Raw genomic sequence first — 26313 nt, forward strand, 5'->3', positions numbered from 1 at the left:
GGATACCCATGACATAAGGTCAAGGTATCCAGGATTTTGGCCTTTCTTCAGGAGGGTCTTGCCGCTAGTTCCCTAAGAGGACAGATCTCGGCTTTATCGGTTCTGTTGCATAAGAAGCTTGCAGAGCTTCCAAACATTCAGTCCTTTGTTCAGGCTCTGGTTAGGATTAGACCGGTTTTCAGAAATTCGGCTTCTCCCTGGAGCTTAAACTTGGTGCTTAAGGTCTTGCAGAGGGCTCAGTCTGAGCCTATGCATGCCCTGGACATTAAGATTCTCTCATGGAAGGTCCTGTTATTGGCTATTGCATCGGCACGCAAAGTCTTAGTTGGCGGCCTTACAATTTGAGCCTCCTTACTTGGTTTTTCATGCTGACGAGGCTGTTCTGCAAACCGGTTTGGGATTTCTTCCCAAGGTAGTGTTGAGTCGTAACATTAACCAGAAAATCGTGGTTCCTTCCTTGTGTCCTAATCCTTCCTCTTCGAAGGAGAGGTTACTTCATAATCTGGATGTGGTTCGGGCCTTAAAGTTATCTCTTCAAGCCACGAAGGAGTTCAGACAGACGTCGTCTTTATTCGTTGTGTATTCTGGAAGGCGCGCAGGGGGGCAAAGGGCCTCTGCAACTTCTCTATCTTTTTGGTTGAGGAGCATAATCCGTCTGGCTTATGAGACAGCGGGACACAAGCTGCCTCAGAGGATTACGGCTCACTCGACTAGAGCTGTGACCTCTTCTTGGGCCTTTAAGAATGAGACCTCTATGGAGCAGATTTTAAGGCGGCAACCTGGTCATCCTTACATACTTTTGCAAAGTTTTACAAATTTGACGTTTTTGCTTCTGTGGAAGCAGCTTTTTGGAGACAGGTTCTACAGGGTGTGGTGCCCTCAGTATAGGGTCTTCTTCATTCAGTGTCCTCTAGAGCTTGGGTATTTGTTCCCACAAGTGATGAATGAAGCTGTGGACTCTCCTCCCCTTTAGATGGAAAACATAAATTATGCTTACCTGATAATTTAATTTCCATCGTGGGAAGGAGAGTCCACTGCACCCACCTGTTCTCCGGTGGGCGGACCTAAATTTAATTTTTGTTCTTCTGGCACCATTTATACCCTGATTTTTCTCCTACTGTTCCTTGTTCACTTGACTGGGGGATGAGGGAAGTGGGGGAGGTATTTAAAGGGATAGTATAGTCAAAATTAAACTTTTATTATTCAGATAGAGGATGCAATTTTAAGCAATTTTCTAATTTACTCCTATTATCATTTTTTCTTCGTTCTCTTGATATTTTTATTTTAAAAAGCTGGAATGTAAGCTTAGAAGCCAGCCCATTTTTGGTTCAGCATCTGGATAGCGCTTGCTGATTAGTGTCTAAATGTAGCTATCCAGGTGCTGAACCAAAAATGGGCTGGCTCCTAGACTTACTTTCCAGCTTTTTTAATTAAAGATACCAAGAGAACAAAGAAAATGTGATAATAGGAGTAAATTAGAAAGTTGCTTAAAATTGCATGCTCTGTGAATCATGGACATTTATTTTTGACTAGACTGTCCCTTTTAAGCCTTTGGCTGGTGTGTCTTTGCCTCCTCCTGGTGGCCAGGTTCTTAATTCCCACAAGTGATGAATGAAGCAGTGGACTCTCCTCCCCACAATGGAAATTAAATTATCAGGTAAGCATAATTTATGTTTTTAGTATAGCATTTTATTTTTGAATAAATGTAATTCTCTTAGCATGTGTTTAACTCTTTCTTCAAAATGGTTAAACATTTATTCATAGTTGTACTCCTGAAACACCCCTTTCTTTCCTATGGCATGGAGAGTCCACAACGTCATTCAAATTACTAGTGGGATATTCAACTCCTGGCCAGCAGGAGGAGGCAAAGAGCACCCCAGCAAAGCTGTTAAGTGTAACTTCCCTTATCCATAATCCCCAGTCATTCTCTTTTGCCTTTGTCAATAGAGGATGTGCGAAGACGGTGTCTGAAGATATTTAATCCTTCTATGGGTACTTTTCTCTGCAAGCAAGGATTAAGGGCTATGCTGTGCTACCACTTCATAGAAAGCCAGGGTTGGTTACTCTGTTCTTTCTTTTTCTTCAGGTCCCTGATAGAGGGTAAAGTGTCTATCACACCTAAAGAAGCTGTTCCTGTCCTGCAGCTAGATCCACAGGTAAGTGCATTTGCCTTCTAGGTACTGAAGGACAGCACTTTGGAGGTTAATTCCTCTGGTGGATCATCATCTGGGACATGTATATCTCCTTTAGAGATTATAAGTGGGGCAGTTTGGCAGGCACTGTAGTGTGTGAATCTTAAGGGGTTAATTTTTCCCTTTTCATTGAGAGTCTGGCTGAAGTGTATCTTTTAAGGGTCACAAGGAGGGTCTAGGACCTTTTTTTAGCTTCCTATGTTATCTGTTAAGCTTATGGATTTAATTACTGGGTTCTGTTACATACTGTTTATGTACATTATTGAGAGACAGAAATGCACTCCTTTTAGTGGCGCAGTTTCTTTTTGAGGTCCAGTCACGTGACCTCCGCTTTGATTGAAACTATGCTTCAGGCTCGTAAACCTGTTACTCGCTGGATTTACCATAAGGTATGGCGTACCTTTTTTGGTGCAAAGCAAAGGGTTTCTCCTGGAGTCGGACGAGGATTCCCCTAATTTCATTTTCTTCATTTGTTCAGGCTCTTGTCAGAATCAGACCTGTGTTTAAACCTGTTGCTCCTCCTTGGAGCCTTAACCTAGTTCTTAAAGTATTGTAGCAGACTCCGTTTGAGCCGATGCATGTTGTTAAAAAATTATCTTGGAAGGTTTTGTTACTCCTTGCTATTTCTTCCGTTTGCAGAGTTTCTGACCTTTCAGCTCTGCAGTGTGATTTCCCTGTACCTTATTTTTCATGCAGATAAGGCAGTCCTTCATACTAAATTGGGGTTTCTTCCTAAGGTGGTGTCGGATTGAAACATTAATAAGGAAATTGTTGTTCCTTCTTTTTGTCCTAATACTTCTTCTCATAAGGAACGTCTTTTGCATAACCTGGATGTTGTGCATGCTCTAAAATTTTTATCTACAAGCTACTAAAGATTTTCGTCAATCTTCTGCCCTGTTGGTTGTTTTCTCTGGGAAGCATACGGGTCAGAAGGGCACTTCTACTACTTTTTCCCTCTGGTTAAGAAGTATGATTCGTTTTGCTTACGAGACAGCTGGACAGCAGCCTCCTGAGAGAATTACGGTTCATTCCACTAGGGTTGTCTCCTCATCTTGGGCTTTCAAAAATGAAACTTCTGTGGAACAATATTGCAAGGCGGCAACATGGTCCTCTTTGCATACTTTTTCTAAATTCTATAAATTTGATACTTTTGCCTCGGCTGAGACCTCTTTTGGGAGAAAGGTTCTTCAAGCGGTGGTGCCTTCTGTTTAGGTCCTTCTGCCTTGCTTTCACTCCCTTTTCATTCCGTGTACTCTAGCTTGGGTATTGGTTCCCTCTAGTAATTGGAATGATGTTGTGGACTCTCCATGCCATAGAAAAGAAAACAAAATGTATGCTTACCTGATAAATTTCTTTCCGGGCATGGAGAGTCCACGACCCCACCCTCTTTTTAAATTCTAATTCTGCCGTTTTTTTGAGTAAACCTCAGGCACCTCTATACCTTTTTTGTGTTTCTTCTTTTTCCATTTTCCTTTGGCTGAATGACTGGGGATTATGGGTAAGGGAAGTTACACTTAACAGCTTTGCTGGGGTGCTCTTTGCCTCCTCCTGCTGGCCAGGAGTTGAATTTCTCCAACATAGGTGTGTCCGGTCCACGGCGTCATCCTTACTTGTGGGATATTCTTGTGGCAAACCTAGCCACTTCTGGACTATAACGTAAGAAAGGTTGTCTGTGACAGACCCTTCGGTCAGGACTGAAAGTGTTAACTTTATTTTCCAACCACAAGTGGCTGGCTCCAGCTACAATCTAATTAATGCTTAGCATTCTATTGTTTGATCACCCCCAGAGAGAAACGCCTAAGTGATAAGGAGAGTCAAGAGTGTCCTGTGGTTGAAGTGTTTAAGTAATATAATCCTATTGTATCATGTCAAGGGCGCTTCTCCCTTTTATCTAATGTACAACATTCTTTCAACCCCCATCTGGGGGGGGGGGGGGTCAAAAACCTGTATAAATCTGTATGCTGCCTTCAAATAAAGTGTTATTCTGTTTAAAACCTGAAAACTGGCTGGGTTGTGAATTGCTGATTCCCTATGCAGGACATTGTTCCCTGGTGTTAACCCTTGGTATCCGGTTGGTACCGTTACAATTGGTGGCAAGCGACGGAATGAACCTTATCGCCCAGAAGAGCAACTACACAAGCCAGTAACCTCAGGAAGAGGGGGATTACTACAATACTGACTAAGATGGAAGGAGTACCAGGGACCGAAGTGAATGGAGATGGATTATTCTAAGCTAAAGAGACAAACGTAAAAGGAACTGCTAGAAGCCAGGGGAAAGATAGGCAGCAGCAAACCCAAGGCTATATTAATTGCTGAGCTGATGGAGGGAGACAGAGCTCGCAGCGCTACGCCTCCAGCAGCCATGGAGGAGACCCTATACCAGAGGGAAATGAGGACCAGGCTGGAATTTTTACCCCAACCTGTACCACGGGATATGCTATCCGTGGTAATGGCAGATGTGCAGGAGTACGTGATGGCACACAGTCCGCGGAATGCATCCTCCCGAGCAGAATCCATTTTGGACGCACTCAGCAACCCAGTAAGACCCAAAATCCCATACCATGCATTTAAAATGTTTTGTGAGGAGAAGGATGAGATTGATGGGTATTTACAGGATTTTGAGAGACTGTGCGAGTTACATGATTTGGAGCAGTCCGTATGGGTGCCGGTGCTAGCAGGCAAGCTAGCCGGTAGGGCAGCGGAAGCGTATCGCGCTGTACCCAGGGAGGACAGCAAGGATTACGCTAAAGTGAAGAGAGCGATCTTGGAAAGATATGCCATTACCTCAGAGGCATACCGGCGCAAGTTTAGAGGCCTGCGCAAGCCAGAAAGAGATTCCCATGCAGAGTGGGCCCACAAGCTGGATCAAGCATCTCAGGGGTGGATACAGGCCAGCCAAGCTACCACCATGGAAGAATTGCGACAACTGATGCTGTTGGAGCAATTCTTTAACGGCTTGTCCCCAGAAGCCCAAGAATGGGTGAGAGATTGAAAACCCCTCACCTTAACCGAAGCAGCCAGATTAGCAGACCAGCATTTTGATGCCAGGAGGCACCATGGACTACAGCCTAACAACGGACGGGCTAATATACAATGCCACACCTGCAAGCAGTGGGGACATATGGCACGTGAGTGCACCCAAAATCGGAGCAGACAAGCTTGGAACCAGGTCAGACAGAACCTGGCCCCAAGGGCGGCTGCTCACCATTACCAAACGGAGCCAGCCGCTCATGAGGTGTTGAGCACCCAAGCCGAGGAACCCCTGGGAATTCTGCATGAGGTGATGTCGGTCCAGGGACTTCGGGATTCGGGAGCTACTTTAACCCTGATAGCTCCCCATTTGGTGCCGGATACAGCACCCACTGGCGGATCCGTGGCAGTACGAGGGGCAGGGGGAGCAGTATACCGATTGCCCACTGCTAGAGTGGAGTACAGACCCCCAGTCACCCCAGCAGCTGCCAGTTACCAACCCCCGGCGCACCGCTATACCACACGGCCTCCGGCCACGAACTACCCTCAGAGAGCCCGGTTCAATTCGCGGGGCTACTCACAACCTATTCGGTGCTTTGGATGTAAGCAACTAGGGCACAAAAGACCAGAGTGTCCCCTAAATGCAGCGAATCAAGCACAGTCCTGGAGAAGACCCGCTGGCGGAATCCCACATAATCCTCAGCCTGTGGCCCGCTACGTAGAGGCGCCAGAATGCTGGGGCAGCCTACATGAAGCAGACCCCGTGCAAGCTGCCCACCGGAATAACCGGCAACGGGTTAAAGTGAATGGGAAGGAGGTCAGTTGTCTACGGGATACTGGTGCTACCATGACCTTGCTTCAAGAGAACTTGGTGCCTGAGAAACAGCACACTGGAGACACTGTGGCTGTGAGGGTAGCAGGGGGCACTGTGTTCCGCCTACCTGTTGCCAGGGTACATTTGGATTGGGGAGTGGGCGCTAGACTTGTGAATGTGGGGGTCAAGAAGGACTTACCTGCTGATGTTCTCCTTGGAAATGACTTGGCCCCCCTTGTTTCTGCCTATGCTCCCATGGATCCCGCTAATGTTAACCCTGTGACTACCCAAGCCCAGTCCCTCCGGGAAGAGACGCTTCCATGTTTGGGGTGGGGGCAGTACTGAGCCAAGTTGGAGCAGATGGCGGAGAACACCCCGTAGCTTACTTGAGCCGAAAGTTGTTGCCCCGGACATCCCCAAGCCGATCCGTTGGGATCAGACTGTGTATGCCGGCTTGGTTCTGGGGGAGCATTGTGGCAAACCTAGCCACTTCTGGACTATAACGTAAGAAAGGTTGTCTGTGACAGACCCTTCGGTCAGGACTGAAAGTGTTAACTTTATTTTCCAACCACAAGTGGCTGGCTCCAGCTACAATCTAATTAATGCTTAGCATTCTATTGTTTGATCACCCCCAGAGAGAAACGCCTAAGTGATAAGGAGAGTCAAGAGTGTCCTGTGGTTGAAGTGTTTAAGTAATATAATCCTATTGTATCATGTCAAGGGCGCTTCTCCCTTTTATCTAATGTACAACATTCTTTCAACCCCCATCTGGGGGGGGGGGGGGGTCAAAAACCTGTATAAATCTGTATGCTGCCTTCAAATAAAGTGTTATTCTGTTTAAAACCTGAAAACTGGCTGGGTTGTGAATTGCTGATTCCCTATGCAGGACATTGTTCCCTGGTGTTAACCCTTGGTATCCGGTTGGTACCGTTACAATTCTCTTCCCCAACAGGAAATGGCAAAGAGCCCAGCAAAGCTGGTCACATGATCCCTCCTAGGCTCCGCCTACCCCAGTCATTCTCTTTGCCGTTGTACAGGCAACATCTCCACGGAGATGGCTTAGAGTTTTTTAGTGTTTAACTGTAGTTTTTATTATTCAATCAAGAGTTTGTTATTTTGAAATAGTGCTGGTATGTACTATTTACTCAGAAACAGAAAAGAGATGAAGATTTCTGTTTGTATGAGGAAAATGATTTTAGCAACCGTCACTAAAATCCATGGCTGTTCCACACAGGACTGTTGAGAGCAATTAACTTCAGTTGGGGGAACAGTGAGCAGTCTCTTGCTGCTTGAGGTATGACACATTCTAACAAGACGATGTAATGCTGGAAGCTGTCATTTTCCCTATGGGATCCGGTAAGCCATGTTTATTACGATCGTAAATAAGGGCTTCAAAAAGGGCTTATTAAGACTGTAGACTTTTTCTGGGCTAAATCGATTGATTATTAACACATATTTAGCCTTGAGGAATCATTTTATATGGGTATTTTGATATAATAATATCGGCAGGCACTGTTTTAGACACCTTATTCTTTAGGGGCTTTCCCAAAGCATAGGCAGAGCCTCATTTTCGCGCCGGTGTTGCGCACTTGTTTTTGAGGGGCATGGCATGCAGTCGCATGTGAGAGGAGCTCTGATACTTAGAAAAGACTTTCTGAAGGCGTCATTTGGTATCGTATTCCCCTTGGGGCTTGGTTGGGTCTCAGCAAAGCAGATACCAGGGACTGTAAAGGGGTTAAAGATACCCGGTTCCGTTATTTTAAGGGTTAAAGCTTCCAAATTTGGTGTGCAATACTTTTAAGGCTTTAAGACACTGTGGTGAAAATTTGGTGAATTTTGAACAATTCCTTCATGTTTTTTCGCAATTGCAGTAATAAAATGTGTTCAGTTTAAAATTTAAAGTGACAGTAACGGTTTTATTTTAAAACGTTTTTTGTACTTTGTTATCAAGTTTATGCCTGTTTAACATGTCTGAACTACCAGATAGACTGTGTTCTGAATGTGGGGAAGCCAGAATTCCTATTCATTTAAATAAATGTGATTTATGTGACAATGACAATGATGCCCAAGATGATTCCTCAAGTGAGGGGAGTAAGCATGGTACTGCATCATTCCCTCCTTCGTCTACACGAGTCTTGCCCACTCAGGAGGCCCCTAGTACATCTAGCGCGCCAATACTCCTTACTATGCAACAATTAACGGCTGTAATGGATAATTCTGTCAAAAACATTTTAGCCAAAATGAACACTTATCAGCGTAAGCGCGACTGCTCTGTTTTAGATACTGAAGAGCATGACGACGCTGATAATAATATTTCTGAAGGGCCCCTAACCCAGTCTGATGGGGCCAGGGAGGTTTTGTCTGAGGGAGAAATTACTGATTCAGGGAACATTTCTCAACAAGCTGAACCTGATGTGATTGCATTTAAATTTAAGTTGGAACATCTCCGCATTCTGCTTAAGGAGGTATTATCCACTCTGGATGATTGTGACAAGTTGGTCATCCCAGAGAAACTATGTAAAATGGACAAGTTCCTAGAGGTGCCGGGGCTCCCAGAAGCTTTTCCTATACCCAAGCGGGTGGCGGACATTGTTAATAAAGAATGGGAAAGGCCCGGTATTCCTTTCGTCCCTCCCCCCATATTTAAAAAATTGTTTCCTATGGTCGACCCCAGAAAGGACTTATGGCAGACAGTCCCCAAGGTCGAGGGAGCGGTTTCCACTTTAAACAAACGCACCACTATACCCATAGAGGATAGTTGTGCTTTCAAAGATCCTATGGATAAAAAATTAGAAGGTTTGCTTAAAAAGATGTTTGTTCAGCAGGGTTACCTTCTACAACCAATTTCATGCATTGTCCCTGTCGCTACAGCCGCATGTTTCTGGTTCGATGAGCTGATAAAGGCGGTCGATAGTGATTCTCCTCCTTATGAGGAGATTATGGACAGAATCAATGCTCTCAAATTGGCTAATTCTTTCACCCTAGACGCCACTTTGCAATTGGCTAGGTTAGCGGCTAAGAATTCTGGGTTTGCTATTGTGGCGCGCAGAGCGCTTTGGTTGAAATCTTGGTCGGCTGATGCGTCTTCCAAGAACAAGCTACTTAACATTCCTTTCAAGGGGAAAACGCTGTTTGGCCCTGACTTGAAAGAGATTATCTCTGATATCACTGGGGGTAAGGGCCACGCCCTTCCTCAGGATCGGCCTTTCAAGGCAAAAAATAAACCTAATTTTCGTCCCTTTCGTAGAAACGGACCAGCCCAAAGTGCTACGTCCTCTAAGCAAGAGGGTAATACTTCTCAAGCCAAGCCAGCTTGGAGACCAATGCAAGGCTGGAACAAGGGAAAGCAGGCCAAGAAACCTGCCACTGCTACCAAGACAGCATGAAATGTTGGCCCCCGATCCGGGACCGGATCTGGTGGGGGGCAGACTCTCTCTCTTCGCTCAGGCTTGGGCAAGAGATGTTCTGGATCCTTGGGCGCTAGAAATAGTCTCCCAAGGTTATCTTCTGGAATTCAAGGGACTTCCCCCAAGGGGGAGGTTCCACAGGTCTCAGTTGTCTTCAGACCACATAAAAAGACAGGCATTCTTACATTGTGTAGAAGACCTGTTAAAAATGGGAGTGATTCATCCTGTTCCATTAAGAGAACAAGGGATGGGGTTCTACTCCAATCTGTTTATAGTTCCCAAAAAAGAGGGAACGTTCAGACCAATCTTAGATCTCAAGATCTTAAACAAGTTTCTCAAGGTTCCATCGTTCAAGATGGAAACCATTCGAACTATTCTTCCTTCCATCCAGGAAGGTCAATTCATGACCACGGTGGATTTAAAGGATGCGTATCTACATATTCCTATCCACAAGGAACATCATCGGTTCCTGAGGTTCGCGTTCCTGGACAAACATTACCAGTTCGTGGCGCTTCCTTTCGGATTAGCCACTGCTCCAAGGATTTTCACAAAGGTACTAGGGTCCCTTCTAGCTGTGCTAAGACCAAGGGGCATTGCTGTAGTACCTTACTTGGACGACATTCTGATTCAAGCGTCGTTCCTTCCTCAAGCAAAGGCTCACACGGACATTGTCCTGGCCTTTCTCAGATCTCACGGATGGAAAGTGAACGTGGAAAAGAGTTCTCTATCTCCGTCAACAAGGGTTCCCTTCTTGGGAACAATAATAGACTCCTTAGAAATGAGGATTTTTCTGACAGAGGCCAGAAAAACAAAACTTCTAGACTCTTGTCGGATACTTCATTCCGTTCCTCTTCCTTCCATAGCTCAGTGCATGGAAGTGATCGGGTTGATGGTAGCGGCAATGGACATAGTTCCTTTTGCACGCATTCATCTAAGACCATTACAACTGTGCATGCTCAGTCAGTGGAATGGGGACTATACAGACTTGTCTCCGAAGATACAAGTAAATCAGAGGACCAGAGACTCACTCCGTTGGTGGCTGTCCCTGGACAACCTGTCACGAGGGATGACATTCCGCAGACCAGAGTGGGTCATTGTCACGACCGACGCCAGTCTGATGGGCTGGGGCGCGGTCTGGGGATCCCTGAAAGCTCAGGGTCTTTGGTCTCGGGAAGAATCTCTTCTACCGATAAATATTCTGGAACTGAGAGCGATATTCAATGCTCTCAAGGCTTGGCCTCAGCTAGCGAGGGCCAAGTTCATACGGTTTCAATCAGACAACATGACAACTGTTGCGTACATCAACCATCAGGGGGGAACAAGGAGTTCCCTGGCGATGGAAGAAGTGACCAAAATCATTCTATGGGCGGAGTCTCACTCCTGCCACCTGTCTGCTATCCACATCCCAGGAGTGGAAAATTGGGAAGCGGATTTTCTGAGTCGTCAGACATTGCATCCGGGGGAGTGGGAACTCCATCCGGAAATCTTTGCCCAAGTCACTCAGCTGTGGGGCATTCCAGACATGGATCTGATGGCCTCTCGTCAGAACTTCAAGGTTCCTTGCTACGGGTCCAGATCCAGGGATCCCAAGGCGGCTCTAGTGGAGGCACTAGTAGCACCTTGGACCTTCAAACTAACTTATGTGTTCCCGCCGTTTCCTCTCATCCCCAGGCTGGTAGCCAGGATCAATCAGGAGAGGGCGTCGGTGATCTTGATAGCTCCTGCGTGGCCACGCAGGACTTGGTATGCAGATCTGGTGAATATGTCATCGGCTCCACCTTGGAAGCTACCTTTGAGACGAGACCTTCTTGTTCAGGGTCCGTTCGAACATCCGAATCTAGTTTCACTCCAGCTGCTTGGAGATTGAACGCTTGATCTTATCGAAGCGAGGGTTCTCGGATTCTGTTATCGATACTCTTGTTCAGGCCAGAAAGCCTGTAACTAGAAAGATTTACCACAAAATTTGGAAAAAATATATCTGTTGGTGTGAATCTAAAGGATTCCCTTGGGACAAGGTTAAGATTCCTAGGATTCTATCCTTCCTTCAAGAAGGATTGGAAAAAGGATTATCTGCAAGTTCCCTGAAGGGACAGATTTCTGCCTTGTCTGTGTTACTTCACAAAAAGCTGGCCGCTGTGCCAGATGTTCAAGCTTTTGTTCAGGCTCTGGTTAGAATTAAGCCTGTTTACAAACCTTTGACTCCTCCTTGGAGTCTCAATTTAGTTCTTTCAGTTCTTCAGGGGGTTCCGTTTGAACCCTTGCATTCCGTTGATATTAAGTTATTATCTTGGAAAGTTTTGTTTTTAGTTGCAATTTCTTCTGCTAGAAGAGTTTCAGAATTATCTGCTCTGCAGTGTTCTCCTCCTTATCTAGTGTTCCATGCAGATAAGGTGGTTTTACGTACTAAACCTGGTTTTCTTCCAAAAGTTGTTTCTAACAAAAACATTAACCAGGAGATTATCGTACCTTCTCTGTGTCCGAAACCAGTTTCAAAGAAGGAACGTTGCACAATTTGGATGTTGTTCGCGCTCTAAAATTCTATTTAGATGCTACAAAGGATTTTAGACAAACATCTTCCTTGTTTGTTGTTTATTCCGGTAAAAGGAGAGGTCAAAAAGCAACTTCTACCTCTCTCTCTTTTTGGATTAAAAGCATCATCAGATTGGCTTACGAGACTGCCGGACGGCAGCCTCCCGAAAGAATCACAGCTCATTCCACTAGGGCTGTGGCTTCCACATGGGCCTTCAAGAACGAGGCTTCTGTTGATCAGATATGTAGGGCAGCGACTTGGTCTTCACTGCACACTTTTACCAAATTTTACAAGTTTGATACTTTTGCTTCTTCTGAGGCTATTTTTGGGAGAAAGGTTTTGCAAGCCGTGGTGCCTTCCATTTAGGTGACCTGATTTCCTCCCTCCCTTCATCCGTGTCCTAAAGCTTTGGTATTGGTTCCCACAAGTAAGGATGACGCCGTGGACCGGACACACCTATGTTGGAGAAAACAGAATTTATGTTTACCTGATAAATTACTTTCTCCAACGGTGTGTCCGGTCCACGGCCCGCCCTGGTTTTTTTTTTTTTTTTTTTTTTTTTTTTTTTTTTTTTTTTTTTTTCCAAAAGTTTATTGAAATTCAAGCTTTTACATAAAGATAAACATACAAAATAAAATCAATTACATTCGTGAGTCATTTTGCGTCTTACTTTTGTGGGGGTATAGAAAGAGGGGATAGAGGGGGGAGGAAAGGTAAATTCAAGTATTGTTACAACAAACATCAACGTTGAAAGAGGAAGCCGTTGTACAATAAGGTATACCGTCCAGGCCTGCGTGTTTCTCCAGCATTGCTAAGGGTTTACCTGAGATTTTTTCTTTTCTAGGGCTTGTTAAGTTACTTAGAATAGGAGTGTATGTAAGTTTCCCATACAAAAAGCATCTGAGCATATAAGTCTGTGTTTTTATTTTTCATATAAAAATATTCTTCCAGAGATATAGTGCGATAGCACTCTGAGAGCCAGTGTGCCAGGGAGGGAATCTTATCTGACTTCCAGTTCCTTGCAATTAGAATTTTAAAACTGTTGCTCAAGATATGAAATAATTTTTTTAGTGGAGTAGAGAGTTTTCTCGGGGTCTTATTAAAGAGCCATAAGCAAGGATCTAAGGGAGTGGGTATTCCTAGTATTTTACTAGACTCCTGAGCTACCTCGTTCCAGATAGGTGTTAATTTACTGCATTGCCACCATATGTGGGACATGTGGCACTCCCCAGATCCACATCTCCAGCATTGAGCTGATTTGAGTTTATATATTTTTTTACATCGCTCTGGGGTTAGGTACCATCTTTGAAGTATTTTTAAATTAAGCTCAACGAATTTACAGGAGATTGAGGTTTTCTTTATATTGGTGAAAATTTGCAAGGCATCTGCATATGTGATTTCTATTCCTAATTCAGAATTCCATCTGTCTATGTAGTATGGCAGAGCTCCGTGCGGTTGTTGTGATAGGAGGGAATGTGTAATAGATAGAGCGTGTCTGGTTGGGGTGTTTTTATGGCAAATAGATTCGAAGGGTGTCATTGACCTGATCATGTTATTGGATTGTGGGTGAGATGTGATATATGATTGACACTGTCTGTAGAAGAACCAGTCTCCAAGGACGGAGAAGCCCTCAGAGACCAGCTCCTCGATGCTAGGGGAGTGTTGTTCATTTCCCAAGTGGTGAATCTGTAAGGATCTGACGGAGCTGCCCGCGAGCCTAGTCATCATTGAAAGGCCAGGTCGGAATTCGTTATTGTGTGTCAACGGTGTCATAGGTGAGAATTTTGTCGATAAATTGGGGCACTCAGTTAGAACCCTGTCCCAGACTCTGAAGGTTTCCGATATTATTTGTGTGGTGGATTTTAGGAATCTATCTCTGTCCCTTGGCGACCAGCATAGTTGGCCCAGGTGTAGGTTTTGTGTCATGTCGTGTTCTAATTGCACCCATGTTTTGTCATGTAGGTTCGAGCACCAGTCTATGATTCGTTGTAAAAAGGTAGCTTGTCTATATCTATGAAAATCGGGGACCCCAAGACCTCCCATGTGTATGGGGAGAAACATTATCTTTTTGCTAATTCTCGCTCTATTGTTGAGCCAAATGTAGTCTAAGATGTTTGATTGCAGGGTGTTGAGGTAGTTTGTAGGGAGGGGGATGGGTAGAGTTTGAAAGAGGTAGAGGAGTCTCGGAAGGATGTTCATTTTGATTACGTTGATCCTCCCTAGCCATGAGATATGCTTCCTTTTCCAGGAGGAAAGATCTGTAATAATCTCCTTAAGGAGTGGTTTGTAATTTAGAGTGAAAAGGTGATCTGGGGAAGGCGTGAGTTGGATACCTAGGTATTTGAGGGAGCTTGTTTGCCAGCGAAATGGGCATATATGTTTGATTGGAGCTATATCCGTCGGTGAGACATTAATGTTCATGATTTCTGATTTCGTTTTATTAATTAGAAAGTTAGATACAATGCTAAATTCGTCTAACTGACGTATGATGTGCGGTATAGTGGTTTGGGGGTTAGTGATGCAGAACAGTACATCGTCAGCGTATAACATAATCTTGTGATGTGAGTTGTGTATTTGTATACCTGTTATTAGGGGGTGATTTCGTATTTTATGTGCTAGTATTTCTATTACGCAGGCGAATAGCAGTGGGGAAAGAGGGCAGCCCTGTCGTGTGCCGTTTGTGATATGAAATGGGGCCGAAAGGGAGCCATTTATGCGAACCCTGGCTGTTGGGGTAGAGTACATGGCAAACACCCGATTAATAAAGTCTTGTCCCACTCCCATTTTTCGTAATACCGCTCTCAGAAACTGCCAACCAACGCGGTCGAACGCTTTCTCCGCGTCGGTCGACAGAACCAAGAGCGGGATGTTTTTGTGTGTAGCATATTCTATAAGTTGTATAACCCGGACAGTGTTGTCTTTTGCTTCCCTGGCTGGTACGAATCCAACCTGGTCTTTCTCAATTAATTGTGGTAGTACTGTGTTTAGTCTTACTGCAAGGATTTTAGCGTATATTTTTAGGTCTGTATTTAGGAGTGAGATTGGCCTATAGTTTTCGACATATTCAGGGCTTTTTCCAGGTTTTGGTATAATAGAGATGAAAGCTTCCAGTGTCCGGGTGGGGAAAGGGTTCTCCGGAGTTATTGAGTTAAAGAGAGAGAGAAGGTGTGGGGAAAGTAGATCTATATTTTTTTTATAGTAATAGTTGGTGTAGCCATCAGGGCCTGGGGCTTTGTCCGTGGGGAGGTCTTTTATGGTTTTTTTAATTTCAAGCAGGGTAAAGGGGTTTTGAAGGAAAGTTTGTTGTTCTTCTGTCAGTTCTGGGAGTTTCACGTCTGATAGATATTTGTCAATGAAGGATACATCGGGCTCTGAGTTATGTGGATGTGAGTCTGTAAATTTCGTAGTCAGGTTGTATAGTTGTTCGTAGTAAGAACGGAAGGCTTCAGCGATGTTTGAAGTGTCGTGGTGTGTTTTTGTTAGGGGACTTTATTGTGAGAATGTAGGCACGTTGGGTTTTACGTTTTAATTTGCGGGCAAATAGCCTGCTGCATTTATTGTCTCCTTCGTAATGTGTCTGTTTGAGTTTGAAGGCAAAAGCTTTGCATTCTTTATCTAGAAGGTTAGTCACTATCAGTTTTGTTTCTTGTAAATTCTTAGCTAACTGTGAGTTATTAGGTGTTCTTTTAAGTTGTGATTCTAGATCATTTGCTTTATTCAAGGAGTCATGTAGCAGTTGTCTTTGCTGTTTTTTATAGTGGGAGTGCATGCTCATTAATTCACCTCGTATAGTCCCCTTATGTGCCTCCCAGATAGTCTGAAATGAGGGTATCGAGTTAATATTAAAGTCGAAGAATTCTTTTATGGCTTTTTGAATTTTGTCATTATATAGTGGGAGGTCTAATAGTTCCTCGTTAATTTTCCATATGTAGGTAGAAGGGGAAGCTGAGGGCCATAGTATTGAGCAGGAAACTATAGAGTGGTCTGACCAGGTCGCGGGGATAATGGATGATTGTGTAGTGAATGAGAGAGTAGTTACATCAGTTAGTATGTAGTCTATTCGAGAGAAGCGTGAGTGTGGATGGGAAAAGAATGTAAAATCGTCTGTCTCGGGGTGATGTATTCTCCAGACATCATGTAGCGCCAGATCTCGTAAGCGTTGTTTTATGTCCGACAGTGCTTTATGTGGTGTTGAAGAGGTGTGATTTGAGTTATCCCGGTACGGGTCTAGTGAGACATTAAGGTCTCCACCTAGTATTAACATACCCTTGGCCACCTCTAAGATTTTTCCAGTTAGGGAGGTTATGAATTTGTCTTGTCTAGTGTTTGGGGCATAGGCACTTACTAAGGTGGTGATGGTGTTAAATAGTTTCCCCACTAATATTATATATCTCCCTTCCGTATCTTTATGTGAGTCGAGTAGTTGAAAGGGTATTCCCTTTTTTATTAAAATCCCAACTCCATTAGTTTTGGAGCTGTTTGAGGAGTAATATGAGGGACCGAATTTATAAAAGAAAGTTTTAGGTTCGTGGCCCTTTAAGAAGTGGGATTCTTGTATAAATATCAAGTCCCCTTTTTTATGTTTGATATCTCGTATAACAATGTTTCTTTTGTGCGGGTTATTTAGGCCCTTAGCATTAATCGTTAGGAAAGATAGTTGTCTGTTATGAGTTTTGTTTTTACTCATAATAATTTATCCTTGATGGTAATACGCTGTGTAGGGTGTATGAAAACAGTGTTAGACTATTTCTCAGGCCTGGGCGGTATAGGAACCAGTATTGATGCATAAAATAAAAGGAGCGTATGCATTGTACATTTATAGGCATAAACAATATGAACATTACAGTATGATTCATTATACTTAAATGATAATCAATGGGGGTAGGATAGTTAACTAGGGAGGGGGAATGGCCAGAAGCCAGAGGGAAGATTGAAATTCTTTTAATTTCAATCTGAGGTTTTACAGCAGCAAGAATGCAAGTATTAAACATAAGAATAACAATGTGATTAATTATACTAATGGCTATCAACCAAAACCTTTCTAAAATTAGAAAGACCCTTATAGGGTTATAGTAGAAAGAACATATCAACAAGAAATAACATTCTGCTTAGCTTAACTAGCATGTAACTAAACTGTTAATGTACTGGTCTCTGACTAGTATTGGTGACAAGCTTTACATTTCAGGGTCTTACCCAAGGTGGACAGTTCAAATAAGGTACTTGTCTTGGTCAGTCTCTTAATGATGCAGGAGAAATGTTCGTATTTTCTTTTCGCTTCTTAAGGGACTGAACTTTGTTCCAAGTTGTTTTCTGCAGGCTTGAGAATGGAGTATGAGCAGTTGAGGGTTGAGGGCCTTCAGATGAAGAAGGTGGACCAGGAAGTTTCAAGGGGATTCCCAGTCCTTTGGAGAGCTTGTCAAGGTCTTGTACACCCTTGTAAATGATTGTAGTTCCTTCATGCGGTACAATTAAGCTGAAGGGGAATCCCCAGCGATATTTGATGTTTCTGTCCTGCAGTATAGAGGTGATGAAGCGGGTTTCTTTTCTCTTTTGTATGGTGCTGGGGCTCAGGTCCGGGTAAATCTGTAGTTCATGGTCCAGATATGTGATTGTGTGAGAGGATCTGGCTTTCTGCCAGATAGCTTCTCTGTCGGTGAATCTGAGGAATTTGAGGATAATGTCCCTGGGGGGAGCATTAGGTGGTGGTGGGGGACGAAGAGTTCTATGGGCTCTTTCTATTTCTTTCGGTGGGGCCTGCTGGTTTCCCAGTATTTGACGGAAAAGTCCTTGTAAATATTCCAATAGGTCTGCTGGTTTAATTAGCTCAGGTATGCCCCTAATGCGGAGGTTACTCCTTCGTCCCCTATTCTCTAGGTCCTCTATCTTTTCTTGTAGGGCTTCTAGTTTGCTTTCATGTGTACTGGTTTGATTGTATAATGAACAGACAGCCTCTGTAGTTGTGTCTTGTGTTTCTTCAACTGTTACTATTCTCTCTCCCATCTCTGTTATGTCTCTGCGTAATGAGGATAGTTCTCTTGTTATGAGAGATTTGAGAGATTCAAAATCTTCTTTGGATGGTAGCTTGGCTATGTCCTGTTTAAGTTGTATCATGTAATCAGGAGAAGATATTGGATCATTCTGTAAAGTGCAGTCTGTGGGGTTTGATTTTTGTGTGTCTGATGCGTTGGATTGGAAAAAAGAGCTTACCAGTGTGTTGGTCTGCGACTGACCTTTAGGATTTTTGTCCCCTTTGCCTTTGTTCTTGGATGTCATGGCTGCTGCAGAAGGTTAGTTTAGAAAACTCAGTGTGAGCAATTAGGAAGCTTGTGATGCAGCGCTCTGCGAGGGCCTGCTTAGGCCTGGTGTCGTATGCTGTATTTTATGCCAGTTGTTCAGTGCTGTGCGTTATTTTCTGGTCAGCGCTGTTCATTAATAACTTTGAGGCAGCTTTGCTGTACTTCTTGATTTAGGTTTGTAAGTAACTGTTCTGTTTACCTCATTAGCGGATTGTTTTCCTCTACTGTGCGGATCATTTGATCGCTGACCTTGGGATTCGTCTGTTTAGCGTGTTATAATTTTAGTGGGTTTAGTTGTATCATGTCCTCTCCTGTGTAAGGCTTGTGTGGAGCCTTTCGTGTACAATCTGATGTGAGCTCTTACCCTATCGGGTCTCCGATCATCGTGTGCTGTGAGAGATCCCTTGCCGTCGCAGTTGTAAATGATTAAAGATGGCGACGGAGCGCTCCGTTGCTCCTGCTTTTTGTAGAATTGCATGCGGGTCCGGTCTCTCCCGGTTTCGAGCTTGCTCACATTTGGGGTTTTAGTTGTTGAGCCACTGTTTGCTGCTGATTAAAAGTGTTAGACACTGTTTTAAAGGTAACAGGTCTTACTGCTGTGCCGGAGCGATGTGACTATGCGGCCATTTGCCTGCTTGGCCAAGCTCCGCCTCTCCGCCCTGGTTTTTTTAATCAGGTCTGATAATTTATTTTCTTTAACTACAGTCACCACGGTACCATATGGTTTCTCCTATGCAAATATTCCTCCTTAACGTCGGTCGAATGACTGGGGTAGGCGGAGCCTAGGAGGGATCATGTGACCAGCTTTGCTGGGCTCTTTGCCATTTCCTGTTGGGGAAGAGAATATCCCACAAGTAAGGATGACGCCGTGGACCGGACACACCGTTGGAGAAAGTAATTTATCAGGTAAACATAAATTCTGTTATTCCACTAGTAATTGGAATGACGTTGTGGACTCTCCATGCCCGGAAAGAAAGAAATTTATCAGGTAAGCATAATTTTTTTTTTCTGCTCCAAATGAGGATAAACCGTGAATACACACAGGTATGCCTCCTCCTAAGTGGCTCATCTGGAGTGGCCTTTTGTATGAATTAAACACATAGTAAAGGAAATTAGCCAAAAAGAGCATTTTCATTTTACACAAGCCTTTCATTTTTTAAGTTTGTTAATAACTCATATTTATTTTTATATTTTTTTTTTTAGGTCTGTCATTTTGCAAGCAGAAAGCAAAAAAGACAGTGAAGAGGTAAGCTAGATTTGTACACTGAAGTGTTTTCTAATAACAGCACTTTTCAGTCGTCTGGTTCCCCTAAGGGAATTTAAATAAAGATGTTTTTACTTTTAGGACAGTTTTGGTTGACAAGTTTTTTTTTTAAAAAAAAAGCATTCTTGCTTAACAGGGCATACTGTGTTTAAATTTCCACTAGAAATTAGATTAAAAGCTTTCACTGTTTCAGTAGTAGCTTTTACTGTGCACGTAACCTGTGGCGCATACGTTTGTACACAGCAGTTTGTGGATTGTACATGCTTGGAGAGCCATGAGTGCTTTATATCACATCGGAGAAGATGGGTGTCGCAATCCACTGGCTCTGATTGGCCACGATATGTGAATTTAAATCGTGTCCAGAGTAAAAGCTCTTACTAAATTAGCGAGATTGTTTTTATTAGACGTATTATGGAGACGTAATAGCTTTTTAGTTTAGTTACCTTTTTAATACATAAGTATTTTTGTAAACTAGTGACTGTCACTTAGTACTTTATATTATTCCCTTGGTTTAGAGACTTTTATCAGACACACTGAAGTATATTGAGGAGTCAGGGATACATTTTTACGAGCTAGACAAGGGTGTTTATACAGAAATGCATTTAGAATAGCACAAATATTCTGGGTCTAGAGGTAAAATTCTAGGAACTGTGTCTCCCTGGCACCATGGATTTGTCAAGCTCTGTCCTGTTCTGCTATAAACCGTGATCTCCACAGAAAATCTTGCCAGCTGGGTGACTTTATGAAGTAGCAAGGTAACGGCAGTGTAATAATTTGCAATACTATAACATTTTCTGTTATTTATAAATGTTACTTAAGCTATACAAAGTATAAATTAATTACATAAATAACATCAGTTGATTTAAAGGGACAGTAAAGTCACAAAAAATATTTCATGATTTAAATAGGGCATGTAATTTTAAACAACTTTCCAATTTACTTTTATTACCAATTTTGCTTTGTTCTCTTGATATTCTTAGTTGAAAGCTAAATCTAGGAGGTTCATGTGCTAATTTCTTAGACTTTGAAGACTGCCTCTAATCTGAAAGCATTTTGACAGTTTTTCACCACTAGAGGGCATTAGTTCATGTGTTTCATATAGATAACATTAAGCTCCGGCACGTGAAGCTCCTAAGAGCTTTAACTGATTGGCTAAAAATGCATGTCTGTCAAAAGAACTGAAATAAGGGGGCAGTTTGCAAAGGCATAGATACAAGGTAATCACAGAGGTAAAAAGTAAATTAATATAACAATGTTGGTTATGCAAAACTGGGGAATGGGTAATAAAGGGATTATCTACCTTTTTAAACAACAAAAATTCTGGTTTTTACTGTCCCTTTAATGATAATTTGTGCTTACATTGAAGCTTAAAAGGACACTGAACCCAAATGTTTTCTTTCGTGATTCAGATAGAACATGCAATTTTAAGCAACTTTATAATTTACTCCTATTATAAAATTTTCTTCGTTCTCTTGCTATCTGGACAGCACTTGTTTATTGGTAGGTGAATTTTTACACCAATCTGCAAGAACAACCCAGGGTTTTCACCAAAAATAGGCCGGCATCTAAACTTACATTTCTCTTGTTAAGTGTATCCAGTCCACGGATCATCCATTACTTATGGAATATATTCTCCTTCCCAACAGGAAGCTGCAAGAGTCCACCCACAGCAAAGCTGCTATATAGCTCCTCCCCTAACTGCCATATTCAGTCATTCTCTTGCAAGCCTCAACATAGATAGGAGGTCGTGAGAGTCTGTGGTGCTTTCTACTTAGTTTATTCTTCAATCAAAAGTTTGTTATTTTTAAATGGCACCGGAGTGTGCTGTTTATCTCAGGCAGTATTTGGAAGAAGAATCTGCCTGCGTTTTTCTATGATCTTAGCAGACGTAACTAAGATCCATTTGCTGTTCTCACACATTCTGAGGAGTGAGGTACTTCAGAGGGGGAATGGCGTGCAGGTTTTCCTGCAGATAAGGTATGTGCAGTAAAATATTTTTCTAGGAATGGAATTGACTAAGAAAATACTGCTGATACCGAAGTAATGTAAGTAAAGCCTTAAATGCAGCGATAGCGACTGGTATCAGGCTTATTAATAGAGATACATACTCTTGTAAAAATGTGTTTTAAAACGTTTGCTGGCATGTTTAATCGTTTTTTAACATATGTTTGGTGATAAAACTTATTGGGGCCTAAGTTTTTTCCACATGGCTGGCTTAAATTTTGCATAGAAACAGTTAACTGAAGCTTCCCACTGTTGGCTGTGGCAGTTTGTTGTGTCTGTTTTTAAAAACGTCTATGTCATTTTTTTTTTTTATTTTTTTTTTTATCTGTTTTTTGCATTAAGGGGTTAATCATCCATTTGCAAGTGGGTGCAATGCTCTGTTACCTTATTACATGTACTGTAAAAATTTCGTTTGTTTTACTGCCTTTTTTTCACTGTTTTTCAAATTTTGACAAAATTTGTTTCTCTTAAAGGCACAGTAACGTTTTATATATTTGCTTGTTAACTTGATTTAAAGTGTTTTCCAAGCTTACTAGTCTCATTATTAGTCTGTTCTAACATGTCTGACATAGAGGAAGCTCTGTGTTCATTATGTTTTAAAGCCATGGTGGAACCCCATCTTAGAATGTGTACCAGATGTACTGATTTCATGTTAAACAATAAAGATCATTTTTTGTCTTTAAAAACATTATCACCAGAGGATTCTGTCGTGGGGGTAGTTATGCCGACTAACTCTCCCCACGTGTCAGACCTTTTGACTCCCGCTTTAGGGACTCACGCTCAAATGGCGCCAAGTACATCAAGGGCACCCATAGCGTTTCTTTTACCAGGGGATTCTGTCGAGGGGAAAGTTATGCCGACTAACTCTCCCCACGTGTCAGACCCTTCGACTCCCGCTTCAGGGACTCACGCTCAAATGGCGCCAAGTACATCAAGGGCGCCCATAGCGTTTATTTTACAAGACATGGCAAAGGTGGTGAATAATATTCTGGCAGCAGTATTAGTCAGACTACCTGAAATTAAAGGAAAGCAGTTAGCTCTGGGGGTAGATACAGAGCATACAGACGCTTTAAGAACCATGTATGATACTACCTCACAATATGCTTAGTCTGTGGGTGATTTTTTTTGACTCAGGGAAGATGATTTAACCTGATTCTGATATTTCTACATTTAAAATTTATGCTTGAGAACCTCCACTTGTTGCTCAGGGAGGCTTTGGCTGCTCTGAATGAATGTGTACAATCGCAGGGCCAGAGAAATTGTGTAGACTGGATAAATAATATGCAGTGCCGGTGTGTACTGATGTTTTTCCAATACCTAAAGAGGTTTACTAAAAAATTTTTTAATAAGGAATGGGATAGACCAGGTGTGCCGTTCTCTTCCCCTCCTATTTTTTAGAAGAATGTTTTCTAATAGTTACCACCACACGGGACTTCTGGCAGACAGTTCCTAAGGTGGAGAGAAGAGTTTCTACTCTAGCTAAGCGTACCACTACCTCTGACGAGAACAGTTGTGCTTTTTAGATCCAATGGATAAAAAATGTTTATTCAACAGGGTTTTATCCTGCAGCCCCTTGCATACATTGCTTCTGTCACTGCTGCTGCGGCGTTCTGGGTTGAGTCTCTTGATGAGGCTTTACAGTTAAGCGACTCCATTGGATGAATATATTTGACAAGCTTATGCTAGCCAATTCCTTTGTTTTCTGATGCCTTGTTCATTTGACTAGACTAACGGCTAAGAATTCTGTTTTTTACTATACTGGCGCGCAGAGCGCTATGGCTTATATCATGGTCAGCTGTCGTGACTTTAATAAATAAGCTACTTAACTTCCCTTCAAGGGGCAGACCCTATTCGGGCCTGGTTTGAAGGAGATTATTGCTTATATCACTGGAGGAAAAGGTCATGCCCTTCCTCAGGATAGGTCCAAATCAAGGGCAAAAAAAAAAAAAAAAGAAGTCTAATTTTCGTACCTTTTAAAAACTTCAGGGCAGGTGTGGCATCCTCTTCAAAACAAGAGGGAATTTTTGCTCAGTCCAAGGCGGTCTGGAGACAATCGGACCTGGAACAAAGATAAGCAGGCCAAGGAGCCTGCTGCTGCCTCTAAGGCAGCATGAAGGAACGGACCCCTATCCGGTAACGGATCCTATAGGGGGCAGACTTTCATTATCCGTGGACTGGATACACTACAAGAGAAATAAATTTATCAGGTAAGCATAAATTATGTTTTTTGCTTTTCAAATAAAGATACCAAGAGAATGAAGAAACTGTGATAATAGGAGTAAATTATAAAGTGTCTTAAAATTGCATGCTCTATCTGAATCATGAAAGAAAAAATGTATTGGTGGCTAAATGTATTCACCAATCAGCACGCACACCCAGGTGCTGAACCAAAAATGGGCCGACTTCTGTGCTTAAATTCCTGCTTTTTCAAATAAAGATAGCAAGAAAACAAAGAAAAATGTATAATAGGAGTAAATTAGAAAGTTGCTTATAAGTGCATGCTCTATCTGAATCATGAAAGAAAATATAAGAATTCAAATTATAGATACAAATAACATAGCCAAAAGCCTGCATGGTATATTTATACTGTATTTGGGTTTAGAGAAATAGTGGACCATTTATGCTTAATGCTTGTACCATATATCGTTATCTGAAATGGGTTTGTTTCTCTCTTTGTACAGTGGATTACTACAATAAATAACATCTCTAAAAGGATATACTTGACAGATAATCCTGAGGTATGTATTGAAACCTTGAAATTAAGTGAGATGCTTGTCTGACAAAACAAAATATGATTGAATGTTCAGAAGTTAAATAATAATTACATAATTTGCTTTATTTACTTATTGTATTATTAAAAGGACAATTAATGTATTGTTTTCTCCACAATTATATGTTTTACATTCTGGAGTGTATCAAATTGTTTATACATAACTCATTGACCTTTATTTTATCATTTAAATTAGCTGTTTTTGCCTGTTGAAACCACCATCTATACTGAAAATGTACTTTAGTATTATCTATAGAAAAACTATGTAAAAAAAGAGGCAGCAATTAAGCTCCCAGTGGGAGATGGAAGTGAGAGGCAATAATTTCCCTATTCAATTGCTCTCTGTAAGGGGCTGATGATTTAAAGCTCTCTGATTTATAAAAAGCATTTAATGCTGCCCAGATCCTGATATCATCAGTGGGCGGAGCTTGGCTGCCATTTTTAAAGTGACCAGAAACAATATTCATTTTAAAATAACTTTTTACTGTTCCTGCTGCATGATATAGAAAGGGGTGCAGGAGGCTATTTGCAACTTAATCTAAAGTAAGACTTTAAGATGACTAAGGTGTACACTGTCCCTTTAAAGGGATATGATACCCAAAACATTTCTTTTGTAATTCAGACAGAGCGTACAATTTTCAAAAAAGTTCTATTATCAGATTTGTTTTGTTCTCATGTCCGGAGCGCTACATGGCAGGAAATAGTGCTGCCATCTAGTGCTCATGCAAATGGATAACATTCTTGCAAAATTGCTGCCTTATAGTTCTCCAGGCAGGTTAACACTCTTGAGCTTACATCCTTGCTTTTCAACAAAAGATTCCTAGGAAACAAAGAAAATTGGATAAAAGAAGTAAATTAGAAAGTTGTTTAAAATTACACACTATATATGAATCATGTCCCTTTAAATTTGCCGCCCCCCGGTATCATGTGCTAGATATCGACCATTCACAAACTCATGTATGTATACACTGTGAATTATTGCACATGCTCAGTAGTAGCTAGTTCCTTAAAGTGTACATATAAAAAGACCATATGATAAAAGAAATACTAGTTGTTGTTTTTTTTTTGTTTTTTTTAATAAGTTTAAAAATATCTCTAAAATTGCAACAAATCGCACATTCATGTTCTCAATGCAAATACGCAATTGCAGCTAAGGACACAAAACAAGGTGATTACAATACATATACATTAAACAGTGTATATACATATTTCATATACCACATCTACAGCTCCTACAGTTTTATTAGGAAGGTGATTTTTTTTGGGGGGGGGGGGGGGTTTGTCTTTATTAGCAAAGCCGATTACAGACATGACGTGTATTTATAAATGAAAGTGTTATTAAAGTTTTTTGAAACTTAAGAGTGCTGTATTCCCAGTCTTTTTTGCGATTTCAATTTAAAATCACTTTTTCTCTCTGATTCATTATGAATAAATTATTTAATGGGTCTGCACCAATATATTAATTACTATCAACATAAAATTTTGCTATATTTGTTGATATAGAGCAGTGATTTTTAACCTTTCTTTTGCCGTGGCACACTTTTTTACATTAAAAAATCCTGCTGCACACCACCATCCCAAAATTTTAAAAAAATCACACATTGTAGCCTAATACAGTGTGTATATATATATATATATATATATATATATATATATATATATATATATATATATATATATATATATATATATATATATATATATATATACACACACATACTGTATGTATTGTGCTGTTATGCCATGTCTCCTACAAACTACCCCTGCACTGGGAGTAAAAACAAGCAAAGTTTAAAAAATATGTCACACTGTTGTCAGTCTGCCGCGGCACACCTGAGGATCTCTCACGGCACACTAGTGTGCCACGGCACACTGGTTGAAAAACACTGATATAGAGCACCCAAATAATGCAGGGTGTTCTGTAACACTTTAAAACTATAAAGCACATTTACCGTCCTTTTCTCTTTTTCTTTCTAAACACTTTTTCTATTTTGTGTAAACACGCTTTAACCCTTTGATGACAGGGTTAATTTGTCTATATCGGAACAGCATTCCGATGTAGACAA

The 26313-nt window shown here is 41.8% G+C and overlaps 1 protein-coding gene across 1 annotated transcript in view; it reads left to right on the forward strand.

The window, feature by feature from the left end:
- The window catches only part of APPL1 (adaptor protein, phosphotyrosine interacting with PH domain and leucine zipper 1), a 137298-nt gene that overhangs the window by 78723 nt on the left and 32262 nt on the right, over positions 1-26313 (forward strand). Inside the window, exons 12-13 of the mRNA XM_053720852.1 lie at positions 19413-19455; positions 24159-24215. Coding sequence (XP_053576827.1) covers positions 19413-19455; positions 24159-24215 — 100 coding nt within the window. The remainder of the gene's footprint in view (positions 1-19412; positions 19456-24158; positions 24216-26313) is intronic.

The sequence above is a fragment of the Bombina bombina genome, chromosome 7 (assembly GCF_027579735.1).
Source record: "Bombina bombina isolate aBomBom1 chromosome 7, aBomBom1.pri, whole genome shotgun sequence".
In the NCBI taxonomy this organism is placed as follows: domain Eukaryota; kingdom Metazoa; phylum Chordata; class Amphibia; order Anura; family Bombinatoridae; genus Bombina; species Bombina bombina.